The 15,279-nt window shown below is 40.2% G+C and overlaps 2 protein-coding genes across 3 annotated transcripts; one reads left to right on the top strand and one right to left on the bottom strand.

Moving 5' to 3' along the window:
• Positions 1 to 1,629: 1,629 nt before the first annotated feature.
• On the bottom strand, positions 1,630 to 10,128 carry esco2 (establishment of sister chromatid cohesion N-acetyltransferase 2). Of its 2 annotated transcripts, none has more exons than XM_050058654.1 (15): positions 9,995 to 10,128; positions 8,394 to 8,465; positions 7,618 to 7,766; positions 7,148 to 7,451; positions 6,717 to 7,026; positions 6,487 to 6,605; positions 6,279 to 6,390; positions 5,991 to 6,063; positions 5,779 to 5,821; positions 4,750 to 4,891; positions 4,375 to 4,506; positions 3,964 to 4,053; positions 3,481 to 3,624; positions 2,789 to 2,973; positions 1,630 to 2,317 (listed from the first exon to the last, which is right to left on the bottom strand). In XM_050058654.1, exons 2-15 carry the CDS (start codon positions 8,447 to 8,449, stop codon positions 2,167 to 2,169), a joined length of 2,010 nt encoding a protein of 669 aa, XP_049914611.1. In that variant the 5' UTR covers positions 8,450 to 8,465; positions 9,995 to 10,128; the 3' UTR covers positions 1,630 to 2,166. The 2 variants fall into 2 exon arrangements, with proteins under 2 accessions (XP_049914611.1, XP_049914612.1); XM_050058655.1 differs by having other exon boundaries at positions 6,717 to 7,023.
• Positions 10,129 to 10,774: 646 nt separating this feature from the next.
• On the top strand, positions 10,775 to 14,901 carry ccdc25 (coiled-coil domain containing 25). The gene is made up of 9 exons (XM_050058752.1): positions 10,775 to 10,967; positions 11,126 to 11,173; positions 11,344 to 11,383; positions 11,520 to 11,571; positions 12,138 to 12,213; positions 12,340 to 12,443; positions 12,761 to 12,963; positions 13,113 to 13,158; positions 13,411 to 14,901. Exons 1-9 carry the CDS (start codon positions 10,943 to 10,945, stop codon positions 13,438 to 13,440), a joined length of 624 nt encoding a protein of 207 aa, XP_049914709.1. The 5' UTR covers positions 10,775 to 10,942; the 3' UTR covers positions 13,441 to 14,901.
• Positions 14,902 to 15,279: the final 378 nt, after the last annotated feature.

The following is a 15,279-nucleotide window of genomic DNA, read 5'->3' as shown; positions in this document are numbered from 1 at the left end:
ACATACTATAGTATGACTTTTTTTGACATACTATTCTATGACTTTTTTTGACATACTATAGTATGACTTTTTTTATGACATACTATTCTATGACTTTTTTGACATACTATACTGTGAAGTTTTTGACATATTATAATGACTTTTCATGACATACTATACTATGACTTTTTTTGACATACTATACTATGACTTTTTTATGACATACTGTAGTATGACATCGTATAGTATGTCAAAAAAAGTCATAGTATAGTATATCAAAAAAAAGTCAGTTTAGTATAGTTTGTCAAAAAACGTCATAGTATGTCAAAACGTCATAGTATAGTATGTCATGAAAAAGGTATACTATAGTAAAAAAAAGTCAAAGTACTGCAGTCATTAAAAAAAAGTCATACCATAGTTTGTTGTAAAAAAAAGTCACAGTATGTCCTATAGTAAACATAAATACGTACCATACCATCACTTCATGACACTTTGTCGCATGCCATAAAAAAAAAGCCATGAAATAGTTTGTCATAAACAATGCCATAAAAAGTCTTAATACATTGTGTTATAGATGTCACATTATGTCATAAACTAGGGACAAATAATCATAGCATGCCATGAAATGTCATCCAAAAAAAAAAATAAACCAGTAGAGACCAGTATAAGTGTGTGTTAAAATCTTGCAATTGTATTACAGAGGACTCGATGGAGGTGAGCTTTGATGAGGACGCCTACTACGAGAGGTTGGGCACGAGGCCAGCGCTGGATGTCGAGGCACTGGGCAGCTCATACCAGAGGATGGTGGAGCTTTTCTGTCTCTGTACAGAGGAACACTCTAGGAAGAGACCCTCAGCTGCCCAGATCGTCCAAGCTTTAGAGAGCAACGCCCCACTGGATAAAATGCCCAGTGAGGTGATTGTTATTGATTGATTTACACAGATTATTTAGCTTTGCAGGAGTCGTCTGCAGAGGATTCAGGGCAGTTTTTTGTTTTAGTAATTTAGAAGCTCCAGGAAAAGTTAACGTGGAGACCAATCTAGCCTCAATGTAAAAACATGTCAGTCACTGGTTAAAGTATCAGCTAACTGACATGAATGACTTATAACTCTTGTTGTCTCTGTACTATTCATGTTCATCTGTTGACACTTTAAATAGCACATTAGTCTGTCGTTTGTTTGTCTCATCTTTGCTCCATGTACGTCAACTTTTACTGTAAATGTTTTTACTTTCTGTACCTCTCAATTCTTGACATTTTCATGTGTTTCAGCACTTCTGTAAACTTCTTGAGCTGTCCTGTGTTTTTGTTTTCTGTTCATTACCCTGCATATATTCTGCTGATCTGTCAGTGGCTATGGTATAATTGTAGGTACAGTAGTAGATTGTACTGCAGCTCTGGTTGGTTTTAAAAATAAAAAACATGCATACCAGTTGCTTTTAAATGTGAAATTTAAGTTTTTTAAATTATTATTGTATTAAAAGCTTTAAGGCCTGTGATGATCTAGTCATGTTAGGTTTTGTTGTTCGACCTTTACCATTTGACTGAAAGCTATCTTTCTAATAACATGTTAGCAACTACAGTGTATTGTACAGTCACATCAATGACAGTCCCTCCCCTTTAAGAAAGTGAAACGTTAGCATACAATCAGTACAGAATACATTTTCAAGAAATGCCTTTATGATCGTTAAACAAAAGGCAATGTTTATTAACTGTATTTACAACGTAAAATGCCTCTAAACAATAACGGCATCCACCTTTCAACAGGTCTATCAATATATTTTCCTTCAAAAAACATCCAGAAAACCTCAAACTGGTAGCGTTGAATATGAAATGTACGTGTCAGTTTTCTGCGGTGCAAAAATGGAAAACATCTTCATTCTCTGCAGTGTCACGCTCCTCATTAAGCTGAATATAAACATCTGAATAGAAGCGCTGCCAGTATACACAACATTCAACAGTTGACGAGGCAGTACCGAATATAAATACTGAGCGATCACAGAACTTTAAAAACTATTGCATCCTGAACACAGAATACAACTGAGGCTGCGATGCACATACACTTCACAAACTAAAGCCTAGTCAGCATTAAAAACCTGAACTGTTATTGCTTTGCATATGAACGGCAATTAAAGAACTGCCTGAAGAGCTGTTAACGTAATACAATTCAACGGTCAGTTAAAACATCTTTAATCCACGTATTTACTTAATGCGATGAAGTTGTAAACCAAGAAGGCTGGTGTGTTGGAGTACTTTGTCGCAAACAGTTTGCCGTCAGGTGTTGGGTCAGAGAAGGCGATTTCTTCCACAGTTAGATGGCTGCCGTATGAGAAGGTGCTCCTACAAAAACAAAAGATATTTAAAGGAGAGGGAAGAAGAATATTTGCGCTAACTCTTCTAAGATGTTTCTTCAGAAGTCTAGACTGTTTTGTAGGAATTCAACAACATATAGCTCTGCTGTGTTAGCCACCACTACCTGACAGACCTCACCAGTGCAAAGTTTTGGGAATTAACTGCACTGCTTAAAATTGGATGTAAAGAAGCTTGTGTCTGGACAAGCCACACGAAGGTGAAATTTATGCTTCATTCAAAGTCTTTTCAAACAGTCTGGTTCGCTTTTAAAAGGAGAAAGCACTAACTTGGTAACAAATTTACATCAGCCACACATCCCCACCTCCAATAAAGAACACACATTAATATGAAGAAAAAAAAAAAAGTGTGAATGTTTCTTGTTGTGGCCATTCTTAACATTAGTTGTAAATGGCTAAAGGCAGAACACGTAGAAGAAGCTGAGCGTGTGACACATCGTACCTGACAGTGTCAAGCATGCGTGATGCGATGCCCCGTCGTCTGGCCGGACCGAAGACCCAGATCCTGCTGATGCCGCACAGAGCTTTTTCTGGAACGGTGGAGCAGCACCAGGCCCGGTGTCGCTCCATGAAGTCGTCCTTTGTCATGTCTTTGTGTTGATCCGGCTGCTCGAGGACTCTGTAAGCCTGACAGGACAAAGAGCGGAACATCGTCAGCACAGGGCACTAAACGGGTTAAGTTGACTGCAAGCGAACTGAGAATTCATGAGTGTTTTATTTCCAAATTAAAATGGGATATATATATATAATACTGCATATCAAGGCCTTTTCTGACAGATTGCTTTAGAGTCTTTGTGCATCTTCACACATTTCTGTTACACAAACTCTTGGGTTGTTCATACACATAACATTTCTTAATGTGACGTTTTTTTCTCCTTGCCAAAAACTATGATTTATTCTCTTTAACACTTTGAAAATATTCATATAAAACAAAGACAAATATCACTATTTGCTTAAACTAGTCGCATGTTATTGGGGTGATGCGGGGATGCAATGTTGTAAGGGACCGAAAAGGTTGGAAACTGATATATGAAGGTCTTAATGGACAACTAACAAAAGAGAATAGACTGGAACCAAATCTCACACACCTACGGATACACGCACACACACATGCACATATAGTTCCAGCCCTACCTGGCGTATGGGTTCAGCGACGAGGCAGCCCACCACCATGCGCTCCCTGTTGATGAAGAGGTAGGTTTTGGCCTGTGTTGGTCTGCTCAGAGTCACCTGCTGGAAGCCCAACTCGTTGTCTGCTACACGCCGCACGTCCTCAGCCTAAAAACCAAACACACACACACAGCGAGGAAGAAGGCATGAAAACCAACACGGAGAAACATTTATTCATTCATTGTCTGTAACTGCTTGTCCTGTTCATGGTCCAGAGTGTGCTGGAGCCTATCCCAGCTGACTTTGGGCCAGAGGCAGGGTTCACTGAGGACAGGTCACCAGACTATCACAGGGCTGACACATCAAAAGCATAGGGGGGCAATAGTCTGGACGCAAGTATGATTTTCCTCACTCAACCAGACCTGGAAATGACTAAAATCAAAGCATACAAAGCACATTTACAGCACACATAAACTGCCAGAAAGCAGCTAAAGTTCAAACCCATACCTTCTTAACAGCGTATTTGGGATCATCTGGCATGACCATGAGGATTTTTCCATCCCAGAACTCGGCCACCACCCGCTCCTTCTTCCAGCCCTGGAAGCACAACAGAGGGAAGAAGAAGCTGCAGTGACAAGCCAACAACTCAGAACAAACTCACCTCCCCATGATGCAAACTGGTGCCAACAGCGCTGGCAGAAGATCACCGCTAAATACCAGACTACTTCAAATAAAAACACTTAAATCATTTCAGTGGTAAAAAGTAAAAAAACTGCGGGGACAATAAATACTGCAAGTTAATAAAACAAAAGACATGACAGTGCTGTGAAATCACCGATTTATCATCTGTGCACTTCCTCTACATGTCAGTGTCTCCATACTGGAGTCCACAGAGAGACTGAGGGAAACAACTTTTACCACAAATTTGATGGAGTCAAGGAAGCGCTGATGGAACTGGGTGTGTTGGAAATTGTCCTCTGGGTTGTCTGCGCTGTACACCATTCCACATGAGCTGCAGGTCGTCGCTCCAAACTGCTTCTGGCCTGCGTCCTGATCAGGGAAAACACAAAGGAAAGTAAAGTCAATGAACACAGGAAGATAAATACACAATAATCCAATAAAAGATGGGATACTGACGCACGGTTTGTAGTTTCCATTGAAATCATAGAATATTGGCATAAATAAATTAAACAGCTTCAATACAAAATATCTGCTCCAGCCTTCAAAAATGTTCTGTGCTATCCCAACATAATGCTCAACACGGCACACTTAAAGGCATTAATATTGACATACGATGATGAGCTGGTCGTCATCCTGTTTCTCCTTCTTCCTGCGAACAGTTCGCTCTTTGACTGCAGGAGTCGTCTGCAGTGACGCTAACGGGCCAGAGGGGGTGCTGCAGGACACTGGTGGCCGCAGAGCTGCATTCTTTAATCTGCAGGACAGCAAATACCAGAACATACAGCAGTGTCAGAGGGTTAATGCTAAAGCTCATGGTACTGAAGGGCTTTGATGTTGAATTCAAAGTGACAGAAGTTATTTGAACGCACAAGAACTGACACCAAGGGCTTTTTATATTTATCCATATTAAATATCTTATTAGGGCTTCACTCAGGGGAAATGATGAGCGGCATCCTCGCATCAAAGCTATCTTTAAAGCTTCCCGTTCTAAAATGTTAAACTTTTAACTGCTCATCCCTTTCTTCCCGCTGTTTGTCTTAACTGAAGAACAAGGTCACATGGTCAGAACCTCGAAGCTTTACCCCTGTACAGGCTGGAAATACAGTGCCAACCTCTTGTTCTGTGTCATACAATTCGTCTTTAATCGCCTGGAAAATGGGAGGTCAGGCGCTGGGTGCTACTCTTGTGCCTCTTCAACCATAACCAGCACCATATCATAGCCTACTTGCCAGAAATCCTGAGTGCAGAGCTGATCTTCTCACACTCATATTGTTTTGTGGTATGCATTAGGCCTAATATTGTCTGTGGGACAGATGTAAAGCTCTGGATAGCCCTGCACTGAAATGATCAACTTCTCCTCCATATTTACCACGGACATCTATTAACACAAATCTGATATTTACGGAAGAAGGTAAAGATGTCAGCTAGCTGATTGGTTGTTCCTTTTTACATGCAGTGCTGTGTTCCTACAACTGAACGCAACCATTCAGTCCTGAAAAGTAGGCACACAGGTATGTTTGCACATTGCAACACCATTGCTCTAGCTTTTTAGCGCGCTTTCCGTGCTTTTAGGTTGAAAACAATACATTTGAGGGAGCTAAAAATGCAGAATGTGTACGGGCCCTTAAAGGACCGTCTCACCTCTTGGAGGCAGAGCCAAAGATGGGATACACCGCTGCAGATTCTGTGGAGAAAACAAAAACTATTAAATAAAGCTTTCATGAACAAAACAGAGTGAGTGGATGCAATAAAGCTGCTGAAGTCTCTGTGACTTGTTAGAGTTTAGGTGGAGTGAAATCAGCCAAGGATGTTCAACTGTTACCAGCACTGTTATAAACAGCGTGTGTCAGTACCTTTGGGCGGGCTGGCAGCGTCAGTGTTGGCACTTATATCACTAAGGTCAAACACTGGCTCAAAGCCTCCATCCTGGAAGAAGCAGAGTTCAATATTATTAGCAACAGCAGCAGAAAAGGTTTGCTGAAGAATTCATGGTGAGCATCATTATTATTCAGCCACAAATGTCTACTGATGATTAAGAACTGAGTCTTGAGTTCAGCTATATCAAACTTAAGTTCAACAATCAGGCCTTTAAACATGAATAAAATGCTATTGATTAACATGTGTTTACACATCTGCTGTACCTGAGCGCTGAGGGATTCAGCCATGGATGTAGGACTTGATGTGGGAGTCCTTGTCAACACGATCGACAGCCTCTTGGTGATCCCATATTTCTCTGAAAGCACTTTGGGAGAGCTGCAGGAAGAAGACAAAGGTTATTGATCACCTGGTACAATACATTTCCCCCCCACTCCAAAGTTAAGGGTTTGTTTTTTTTAAAAAGGAAAGCACCTGGGTGACTGTTCGACAGGCTGTTCGCTGACACAGTCCATCCAGTCTAGCGGATCAAACTTGGTTCTCTGCTTGGTGCTCAGCTGGTTCTCTTCTGTCTCCAATAGCTGGACAGCAGCCTGCAGACAACAACCAGGATAAAATGATATCAACTTTTTGTTTCTTGTTAAATGTTGGTTGTGGCAGAAACTGATATGCAGAGTATAAACAGATGTAATGGCTGCCCTCACCTCTTCAGGACGTTTCTCCAGTTGGTTCATCACAGGAGCAGGTGGCTTTATGTTCTCACTCTTTGTCTGTGGCGGGACAGTTTTGCTTTTCATTGGAGCTGAAGCTGGTCTGGTGGAGGATTTCGGTGCAGCTTTCTTGTACATGGACGTAGGTTTCTTCCCTGTACCGAAGAAAGCAGCTCCCACAAAGATCTTGGGTTTGGGCTTCAGGCTGCTGAAAGTGATGGTGATCGCTTTCTTGGACTCTGCTGGCTTAGCGCTGACGGCGGGAGCAGTGGTTGTAGTGGACGCCGGTTTAGCGGGGACACTGCTGAAATAAATAAATGAATTGCAAAGACAAGACAATATGACCTCTAACAAAAATATAAAAACGTATGGGCTGCAGAAGCATCAACAGCTCTGACTGGACACTGACTTATATGGAAACACACCTGCTGTTAAGTTTGGGCAGCTTGATCGTCTTTGTAAATGTCCCGCTGTATTTGACACTCGTCTTCCCAGCATTACTAGATCCTGCAGCCTTTCTCGGCTTGCTGCCTCCTTTAACATTCCTCTTATTCTTCTTTTTCTCCTGAGAAGGAGGGGATGGAGCAGGACGAGGAGGAGAAGGCAGAGACTCCTTTATCGCCTTCCTCTCCAGTGGAGTGAGATAGATGGGCTTCTTCTGGCCGTAGAAGGAGCCTGTAACCACCGAGGGCTTGAATGGAGATCTGCGAGGTGAATTGGCTGGAGAGCCTAGAACAAAAGGTGGATATACAGATGTATGTGTGAGAGAACATATGTGGGGAAGGGGAGGAAGAAAGCATGTCCTAACTCAGAGCATTAATTTCGACTTTTAAGCCACATCCGCTGACCCAAAAATTCAACCCAAACCATGCTACTTCCCACTAGTCAATCCCACCTGCTGGTCTGCGTGGGGATTTCTGTGGAGAGGGACAGTTCTTCTGCAGACGCCGGACTGGCCTCTTGGTCGGAGACTGTGGGGGCTTCTTGGGAGATCTCCTCTTCACAGGAGACACCTCCTCCCTCACCCTGGTCTTGGCCAGATTACTGGAGGTAACATAACAGAAGATCACTCACAGTGAGAGATGAGAAATAACAAGTGCCACCGATACAACACAGCTTTCATTCAGTTCTCCAGACAGGAACGGCTCGGTAGATTTAAATAAATTACCATATTGAAAATTGAGTCTGTGCACTAATGTGAAATAAAATTTAAAGCCAACAAGTACACAGCATAGATAGTAATGTAAAAAAAATAAACAAAAGCAACCATGAATGATAACACCAGAATATTTTGATGTAAAAATATGAATAAAGGAAAATGACAGAATCCAAATATTACAATAATTAAAACACACACACAAGTGTATTGCTCACACGAGGGTACACAGTTGTCAATATGTGCAACTGTTTGTTTTAGGGGCTGAATGGTGTCTGAAGTTTTTCTATTCTAGTGTCAATATGATGCCCGAGATTGGGATCAAGTACCAAAGAAGTACCATGGAAAGAGTGTTGAATGATAGAGGCTACATTTAGCTACTGTTAACTTGAATCAGAAACCATCTAATCAAAGAATAAGTGAACAAAATCACAAATCAGACCAGGTTTCAATAAAGCCTCTGGTTTTTCATAATCTCTGCTGTGGACACATTTCTGTATGTGTTCATAACTCACCTGTCAGAGTCCAGAGAGGAGAGCTTCCTCTTCCTGGTAGTAGTAGTGGGCATCATCTTCTCAAACCTCACTCTACAGACACACAATAAAATATAACGACTTTGAGCATTTCAGCTTCAAAATATTCCTTCACTGCTCTCCTTTTTAATGTACATCCAGTTACACCTCTAAAACTCATAAAACGGGGGGAAAGCATTTACTCTCTAACATGTTTGTATCTTTACACCTTACTGTAACACTGCATGTACAGGAAAATAAAGAGATCCCTCAAGTGAAAGGCGAGCACCACATAAATTAGGAATTCCAGTGTTATTTACACGTCCTACGAAAGTTCGGCCAATATTTTTGAACATGAGCTACTCTCTTGTGATGTCATCATAGGGTATAAAATCTGGAGCTGCTCCATAGACAATTTATGGGAGCCTGATTTTGTGGACCCAAATGGGCTTTATTCTACTGTAGTGGTCTCAGCTCTAGCACATAAAATGCACCAATATACTCAGGACATCCCCCTGGTATCATCTGACACGTATTTCCCAGTTTACTGTCAATGAAGCAGATCCAGACTTTATATCCTATAACATCACAAATTTGAGTTTTAGCACTCTAGTTTTTGGATTTGGGTTAGAGATTTTCTTTTTTATCTATTTTTGGACCGTCTTAGACCATAGGAATCAAATGCATGAATTTTTTGAAAATGGGTGAAGTTCCCCTTTAAGAAATAATATATGATATTATGATATACTGTGAGGCAACAAATAACCATTACCATAATATTCTTAGTGCCTTTTATTTTAATGATCACTGGACGTGTTGCCAGGATGTGTCGTGTAAATACAACACTCCACCATGCAGACTATGTTAAAAAAAACCAACTAATTTCTACATCGTCACTGTTTGATTTCTTTATAAACACTGATGAAAGTAGACGTAACGTTGCTGCAGCCGCCATTAGCAGTGTCACAAAGCTTTCTGCTGGTGGCAATAAAAGGTCGTAGGACACCTGTAGGTCATTTTAGTGCGCCTGACTTGTAATAGGCAGCTTTCCAACATTAGTTTGGACTGGCTTTTTCAATACCACAGTGTGTAAAGCGTCTGGAGACCGCCGAGGTCAGTAACATCAGGGTTATTGGTAGCTAGATTTGCATATTGATCACCGCTCTCTATTTAGTGTTAACACCTTAAACAAACCCGTGTTTCATCTTGTCTGTGCACATATGTGATTTATCTCGACACGGACGTTAGCTTAGGTTAGCTTTGCGTTACATATTAGCTACTGAAGCGCTTATTTAACAGCTAAAGTGGAGATGAATAGATAATTGGCGGGATGATTAGCTAGCTGATACAAAAGGAGACGCTCCGACACAAACTACCGTTAGCTAACATGTCGATATATCGAGCAACAATAACGTGTTTGTTCCAATGTCTGTCCGTGTTTTAACTTACAACAGTTAGCTAATACAGAAACGTCATCTTCGGACAGTTGTTTGATGGGCTTCGTAACATAAACTTACTTTTACGTAAATACGTCATTTAAGGGAGAAACAACTAAAATATCTAGCACCGAAAACACAACCGTAAACAAGTATAATATATCTTACCGGACACGTTTCTGTCGTACTGTAAAAAAACAATAAATGTCGGTATACAGTTGAAGTCGCTGCTGCTGCTGCCTCTGCCCGCGTTTCTTCTCTGTGTTTTTGAACAGCGCGCGCCAGTGTATAAAAAAAATTGCACAACCAGACTAGATCGGAAACGGAAACACGATTTTCATAATCAAGCTACCACAGTAAAGGCGCGGAGGGACTTCTCGTGCTTACCTTCAAAATAAAAGGTGCTTGTCCAGTAAATAGAAATGAAGTCAGCCGTCTATGGTAGACACGTGAAATTCTAATGTTACATATATAAATAAACATCTTTGATTTCAACCATTTTTGATAAAAAGTACAGAGATGACTATTTTTAATTGATCTGAGACATCACCTTTTCATAAAGCACTTTGGAAAGCCCTTTGTAATTTGTTTTTGAAAGTGCTGCCTTATACAAATAAAGTTAATATTGCTATTATAATCATTATTATTTTACTTACTACTTTTTCTGCTTTGTCATCCACGTTTTTCCTCTTCTGTGTATATTTTTGATGACTTATGAAACATATGTTTTGCATCTTATTTTATGACATAATGTGCAGTATGTCTGTCATATTTTTTATTATTAGACAGCATATAGGCAGTGATGTCCATAACAGTGACAGTAAAATATATCAACAAACGAAAAAATATTTGGTGGTTCGTTTGTAAATGTCAAGCTTTTATTTTGGAAACAAATGTGGATACTTCCTGTCTAGTGCACGCTAACTCCCTGTAGCTTAGCGCAGCTAGCTAACAACTTCCTGGGTCAACTCGTACATGCGAGAAGTGACAGCAGCAGCGATCAGTCGGCAATACAGCTTATATTATAATTCTTCTTATCCATAATTAGCTGTGTTAGCTTTCAAACTATTAACACATAATATTCATATTTTAGTGGCTAGTTTTAATTCATGTAAAATGGTGTTTTACTTCACAAGTGCCGGTAAGTGAAGCCACAGCTGAGTTAGCAGCAATGCTAGCTAGTAGCCTGATTAGCCAATAGTTTTAGCTTTATTTTCATTTTAAGTGATTTTGTGTGTTTTGTGCCAGCTGACATCGCTGTTTCACTCAGTAACTATCGATGTATCGTGTGTCTTTCAGTGGTGAACCCTCACTACACAATCTACATGGGAAAAGACAAATATGAAAGTAAGTTCGTTATCTTGGAGCGAAGATAATCTCAAACACAAACACACCCTTTTTCACAGTTGCTGCTCGTTGTATAGTTTTTGTCTTCATCTGTCTGTCTGAATATTGTGTCACTTTGTTGAAGAAGTATTTGGCATGTTCCATAAATGATGCAGAGGTTGTTTTTGCAGATGAGGATCTGATAAAGTACGGATGGCCTGAAGACATCTGGTGAGACTTTAACACTTACAGTGCTTAAAACATGTCAGAATATTATCTTGTAATAATTAATCATCTGTAGCAAAATTAACAGAAATACCACTATGATTATTATAAGTTAATGTCTTGTTGTTTGTTCCACGTCCAGGTTTCATGTGGACAAACTGTCTTCAGCTCACGTTTATCTGAGACTGCCAAAGGTGAGGAGTCAACACATGACATACAAGTGCACCTACAGTTTGAGTTCTGGTTCAGTCTTAATGCAGTAATGGCTATCTAACAATTTTATCATCAGTACAAATCATATTAGCTTTATTTAACTTTAACAGACTCAAGATTTCTTTATCTTTGGCCAATGTTGCTTTGTGCAAAGCAGCACAAATTTAACAACAGTGATGCTCAGTTTGATGTAAAGAGTGTATTTCAGCCCTTGAACACAGCAGACTTTCTCCAGAGCCGCCTTTGGGGCACCAGATCTTGTTGATTCAGGGCATTTTTCAGGGGCATTCATTTGTATGCATGAAAAAAGTCATGGAACTGGTTTGTAATGAATGAAAAAGAGCCTGAAAGAGAACTCTGCGCAACTGACCAATCACTTCTTAAAAAGGGTGGGAATGCCAGGTTTTCAGTTTTGGAAAGTTACCAAAATTCTCAGAAGGGTCGGGGGTTTCAGACGCTGTTCAACTGTCCACCAAACAAATAGTCTGAGGGACGCCGATGTTTTTAATGCACAGAGGCACTGCTGATTGCTCTGCGTCTTTTCTAGGGTCAGACAATAGATGATATTCCCCCTGAGGTGCTGATAGACTGCGCACAGCTGGTGAAAAACAACAGCATCCAAGGTAAAGATCTTCTTCCTGATAACGTCATGTCATTTGTAGATTGACTGGCATCAAGTACAAGCAATGGGTGCCATGAGTGACACATATATTTCCGTGTATAAATCAAACTGTGTTGTGTGCTGTCAGGCTGTAAAATGAACAACATCAACGTGGTTTACACACCGTGGGCCAACCTGAAGAAAACCGGAGACATGGACATCGGACAGATCGGCTTCTTTAGACAGAAGGAGGTCAATAAACCAGCACTGAAATAAAAACACTTAACTCTGGAAAAATGTGTATAAAGAGAGTGTGAAACTAAATTAGATTAAACCTGATGAACGCTTCGTGTTAACTTTTGTGTTTTTAAACTTACATAAATTACAGGCAGCAAATAGAAATTCACAACTTCCTGCTCAATATCAGGGTTACAACATGTTTGCTGAGCAGTGTCAAGCCAGTTTTATTTATGTTGCCCAATATCAAGTGCTCTTTTTCCCACATCACGAGTGTGTTACTGTCACTGATAGATCAGCTCAGGTGTGTCACGTCTGGCTGTGTTTCACAGGTGAAGATCGTGGCAGTGGAGAAGAAGGTCAACGAGATTGTAAACCGCCTGGAGAAAACGAAAGAAGAACGATACCCCGACCTGGCGGCAGAGAAAGAGTCGAGAGACCGAGAGGAGAGGAACGAGAAGAAGGCTCAGCTCCAAGAACAGAAGAGGAAGGAGAAGGAGGAGCAGAAGAGGAAAAAAGAACAGGAGGAGCTCAGGTACGTCTGCAGATCTGATGTTTTTTGGTTTGTTCTTTTCCATGAGATTGTTTTCAGAAAGAAAAAAAGGCAGTATTAGTGATGGGAAATAATTTGCTCATTCTGTTATTCAACCTTTCAAGTGATTTTCACTGTCTTTCTCTCTCCAGGAGCTACAGTACTCTGATGAAGAGTGAAAATATGTCGACTAATGCGGTGAGGTCAAATCTGTTGATCTATATTTTGTTTTGAAACTCAAAGAAAGTGTCATTTTTTTCCCCTATTTTAGGATTTATGTTGGTGTCAGTGCCAAGTGAAAAAAAGAGTTATTATTATTATTATTGTTATAGAGATAAACAGCCTGAATGAAGCAGAAAGGACACTTCATTCAGTAAAAGAAAAGTGTTTGACACCAGCTCTCCTAACGTTCACCACATTAACTTGTGTGTCGCTGCTTGTCGGTTGCAGGATGGTAATGATTCAGATGACTTCATGTGAGAGGTGAACACCAGGCAGCGAGCAGACAGAATCCTCCTCCACCACTCAGACCTGCTGTCAGGATGCTCCCCTGCTGCTTCTGCTTGCTCTAACTCTGCACTGACATTGAAAACAAAACAAAGACAAATGGATACCTTTTTGCTTTTGGACACTTGGAGCAGAAAGCGAGCCGATGAGAGACAGCGCCGAGGGACATGCTCCACAAGCTGATTGGCTCAGATGCTGCTTCCAAACCAAACCAAGCTGGCTGGCCTCTTCACAACGGGACGACACTGTAGAAGAAACACAGGACAAAACGATGCTGAGGATCATTTTGGGGGAAACACTCAAATAGCAGAACTACTTTCACTGATGCTGATGTGTGATGAAATGAGTGTTGGCGAATCTGAAGGCTGCAAACCCTTCTGCTTACTTTCTTTATGTGTTAATTTCTCTGCATGTCAGATTTAATTCAATGCAATTCATAGTATTAAACTCAGAGTTATTGTTATTCATTGACAAGTCCTTATAGTGTCTTGCAAAGCACCAAAAACCAGCCTCTATCATCCAACTCCAGCATCACTGACGTTCTGAAAGATTTTTTTTAAGTCTTGGATGCAGCCCTAAATTTATGCAAACGATTGTTTTTCACACCTTTACCACATTTCACACCTCCTAAAATTCTAGCTGACATAGTGAGATTGCTTATCCTGTCCAATTAACTGTCAAAAACCCAAATAAATCTTCACATTTTAAAATACTTAACGTTTAATAGATGATCAAAATTGTAAGGAAATTATACTTTTTTGGCTCTCAAGAGTGCCGTTATAGTTACAGCAGAGCAAAAAAGTTCATTGTTAACCTTTGACACTGCAGATTTTACTGTTTTTTAAACACATCTCTCGCTTTCTGTTAAGTTCAGTTCTACCTGCACCACCAGCACATGAGATATGTAACAGCTGCATCAGTTTAGACCTGCACATGTATGTGTGCTGATTATTGCGCCCTGTCTGCAGGCAGGGAAAGTCATACTGCAATTTTAACACTCATCTGCTCATCCCAGGATTTATTTTCTCACCAGTAGGTGGTGACATCAGCACATCTACATCATGCTGCAGGTCTATTAATGTGGACACTGTTGGGGACTCTGTTGTGGTACAGACGTGTGTTTGTTTGACAGTAACTGAATGACTCTCCATATGGATCTGCTGTCTGCTACATGTGGAGAAAATGTGCTTTACTGGGTTGTAGGAGAGTTATAAGCCAGGTTCATGTGGTGCTTTGCATGTTAAAAAGTGTAATAAAATGTCAAGTTATTTCACTTCATGTCAACTAATGAAAGTTTAATTCATTTCTGTTATTATGTTCATTTATTTCAGTTGCCAAGATGTTATGTTTCTGCTGTCCAATGTTTAAAAATCAGTGTCATTGTACCAAGATGATTGTTTTATGACAATAAATCAACAATCCTGAAAAGGATAAGAGTGAATGTAGTGAATACTGTACTGGATTAGTAAATGTGGGTGTTGTGTCTTTTGTGCTTTTTAAAGGATCTGATAATGAGCTGATCAGAGGAGGGAGGAATGACAGTGTGATGTCTTGATAACACCCACACCCCACTCTTTTTTTTAACTAAGACATGAAAAAAAAAAAACATAAATATTTGTAATTTAATATACCATTTTATATTTTTTCTCTGCAAGTTACTATTGCTCCACAATTGTTTTTTTTGTTTTTTTCTTAACCTCTTCAGTTTCACCTCTGGCTTTATTAAAAACAATCACTATCTAGTCTCCTCTAAATACATATAGTTCAAGACTATATATTGGGCCAGGATTAGCATATTTGCAATACCTCGGT

The sequence above is a fragment of the Epinephelus moara genome, chromosome 12, assembly GCF_006386435.1.
Source record: "Epinephelus moara isolate mb chromosome 12, YSFRI_EMoa_1.0, whole genome shotgun sequence".
Lineage (NCBI taxonomy): Eukaryota > Metazoa > Chordata > Actinopteri > Perciformes > Serranidae > Epinephelus > Epinephelus moara.
Note: the sequence above shows the minus strand (reverse complement) of the source record. Positions and strands in the feature narration are given on the sequence as shown.

Coding starts and splice junctions, on each gene's coding strand:
- esco2 (XM_050058654.1), bottom strand. CDS start 8,449: ATGATGCCCACTACTACTACCAGGAAGAGGAAGCTCTCCTCTCTGGAC. Junction 4,892..5,778: donor TTTGGCTCTGCCTCCAAGAG/GTGAGACGGTCC, acceptor GCTGTCCTGCAG/ATTAAAGAATGCAGCTCTGC. Junction 3,625..3,963: donor CCAAATACGCTGTTAAGAAG/GTATGGGTTTGA, acceptor TTTGGTTTTTAG/GCTGAGGACGTGCGGCGTGT.
- ccdc25 (XM_050058752.1), top strand. CDS start 10,943: ATGGTGTTTTACTTCACAAGTGCCG. Junction 11,174..11,343: donor GGGAAAAGACAAATATGAAA/GTAAGTTCGTTA, acceptor TTGTTTTTGCAG/ATGAGGATCTGATAAAGTAC. Junction 12,444..12,760: donor GCTTCTTTAGACAGAAGGAG/GTCAATAAACCA, acceptor TGTGTTTCACAG/GTGAAGATCGTGGCAGTGGA.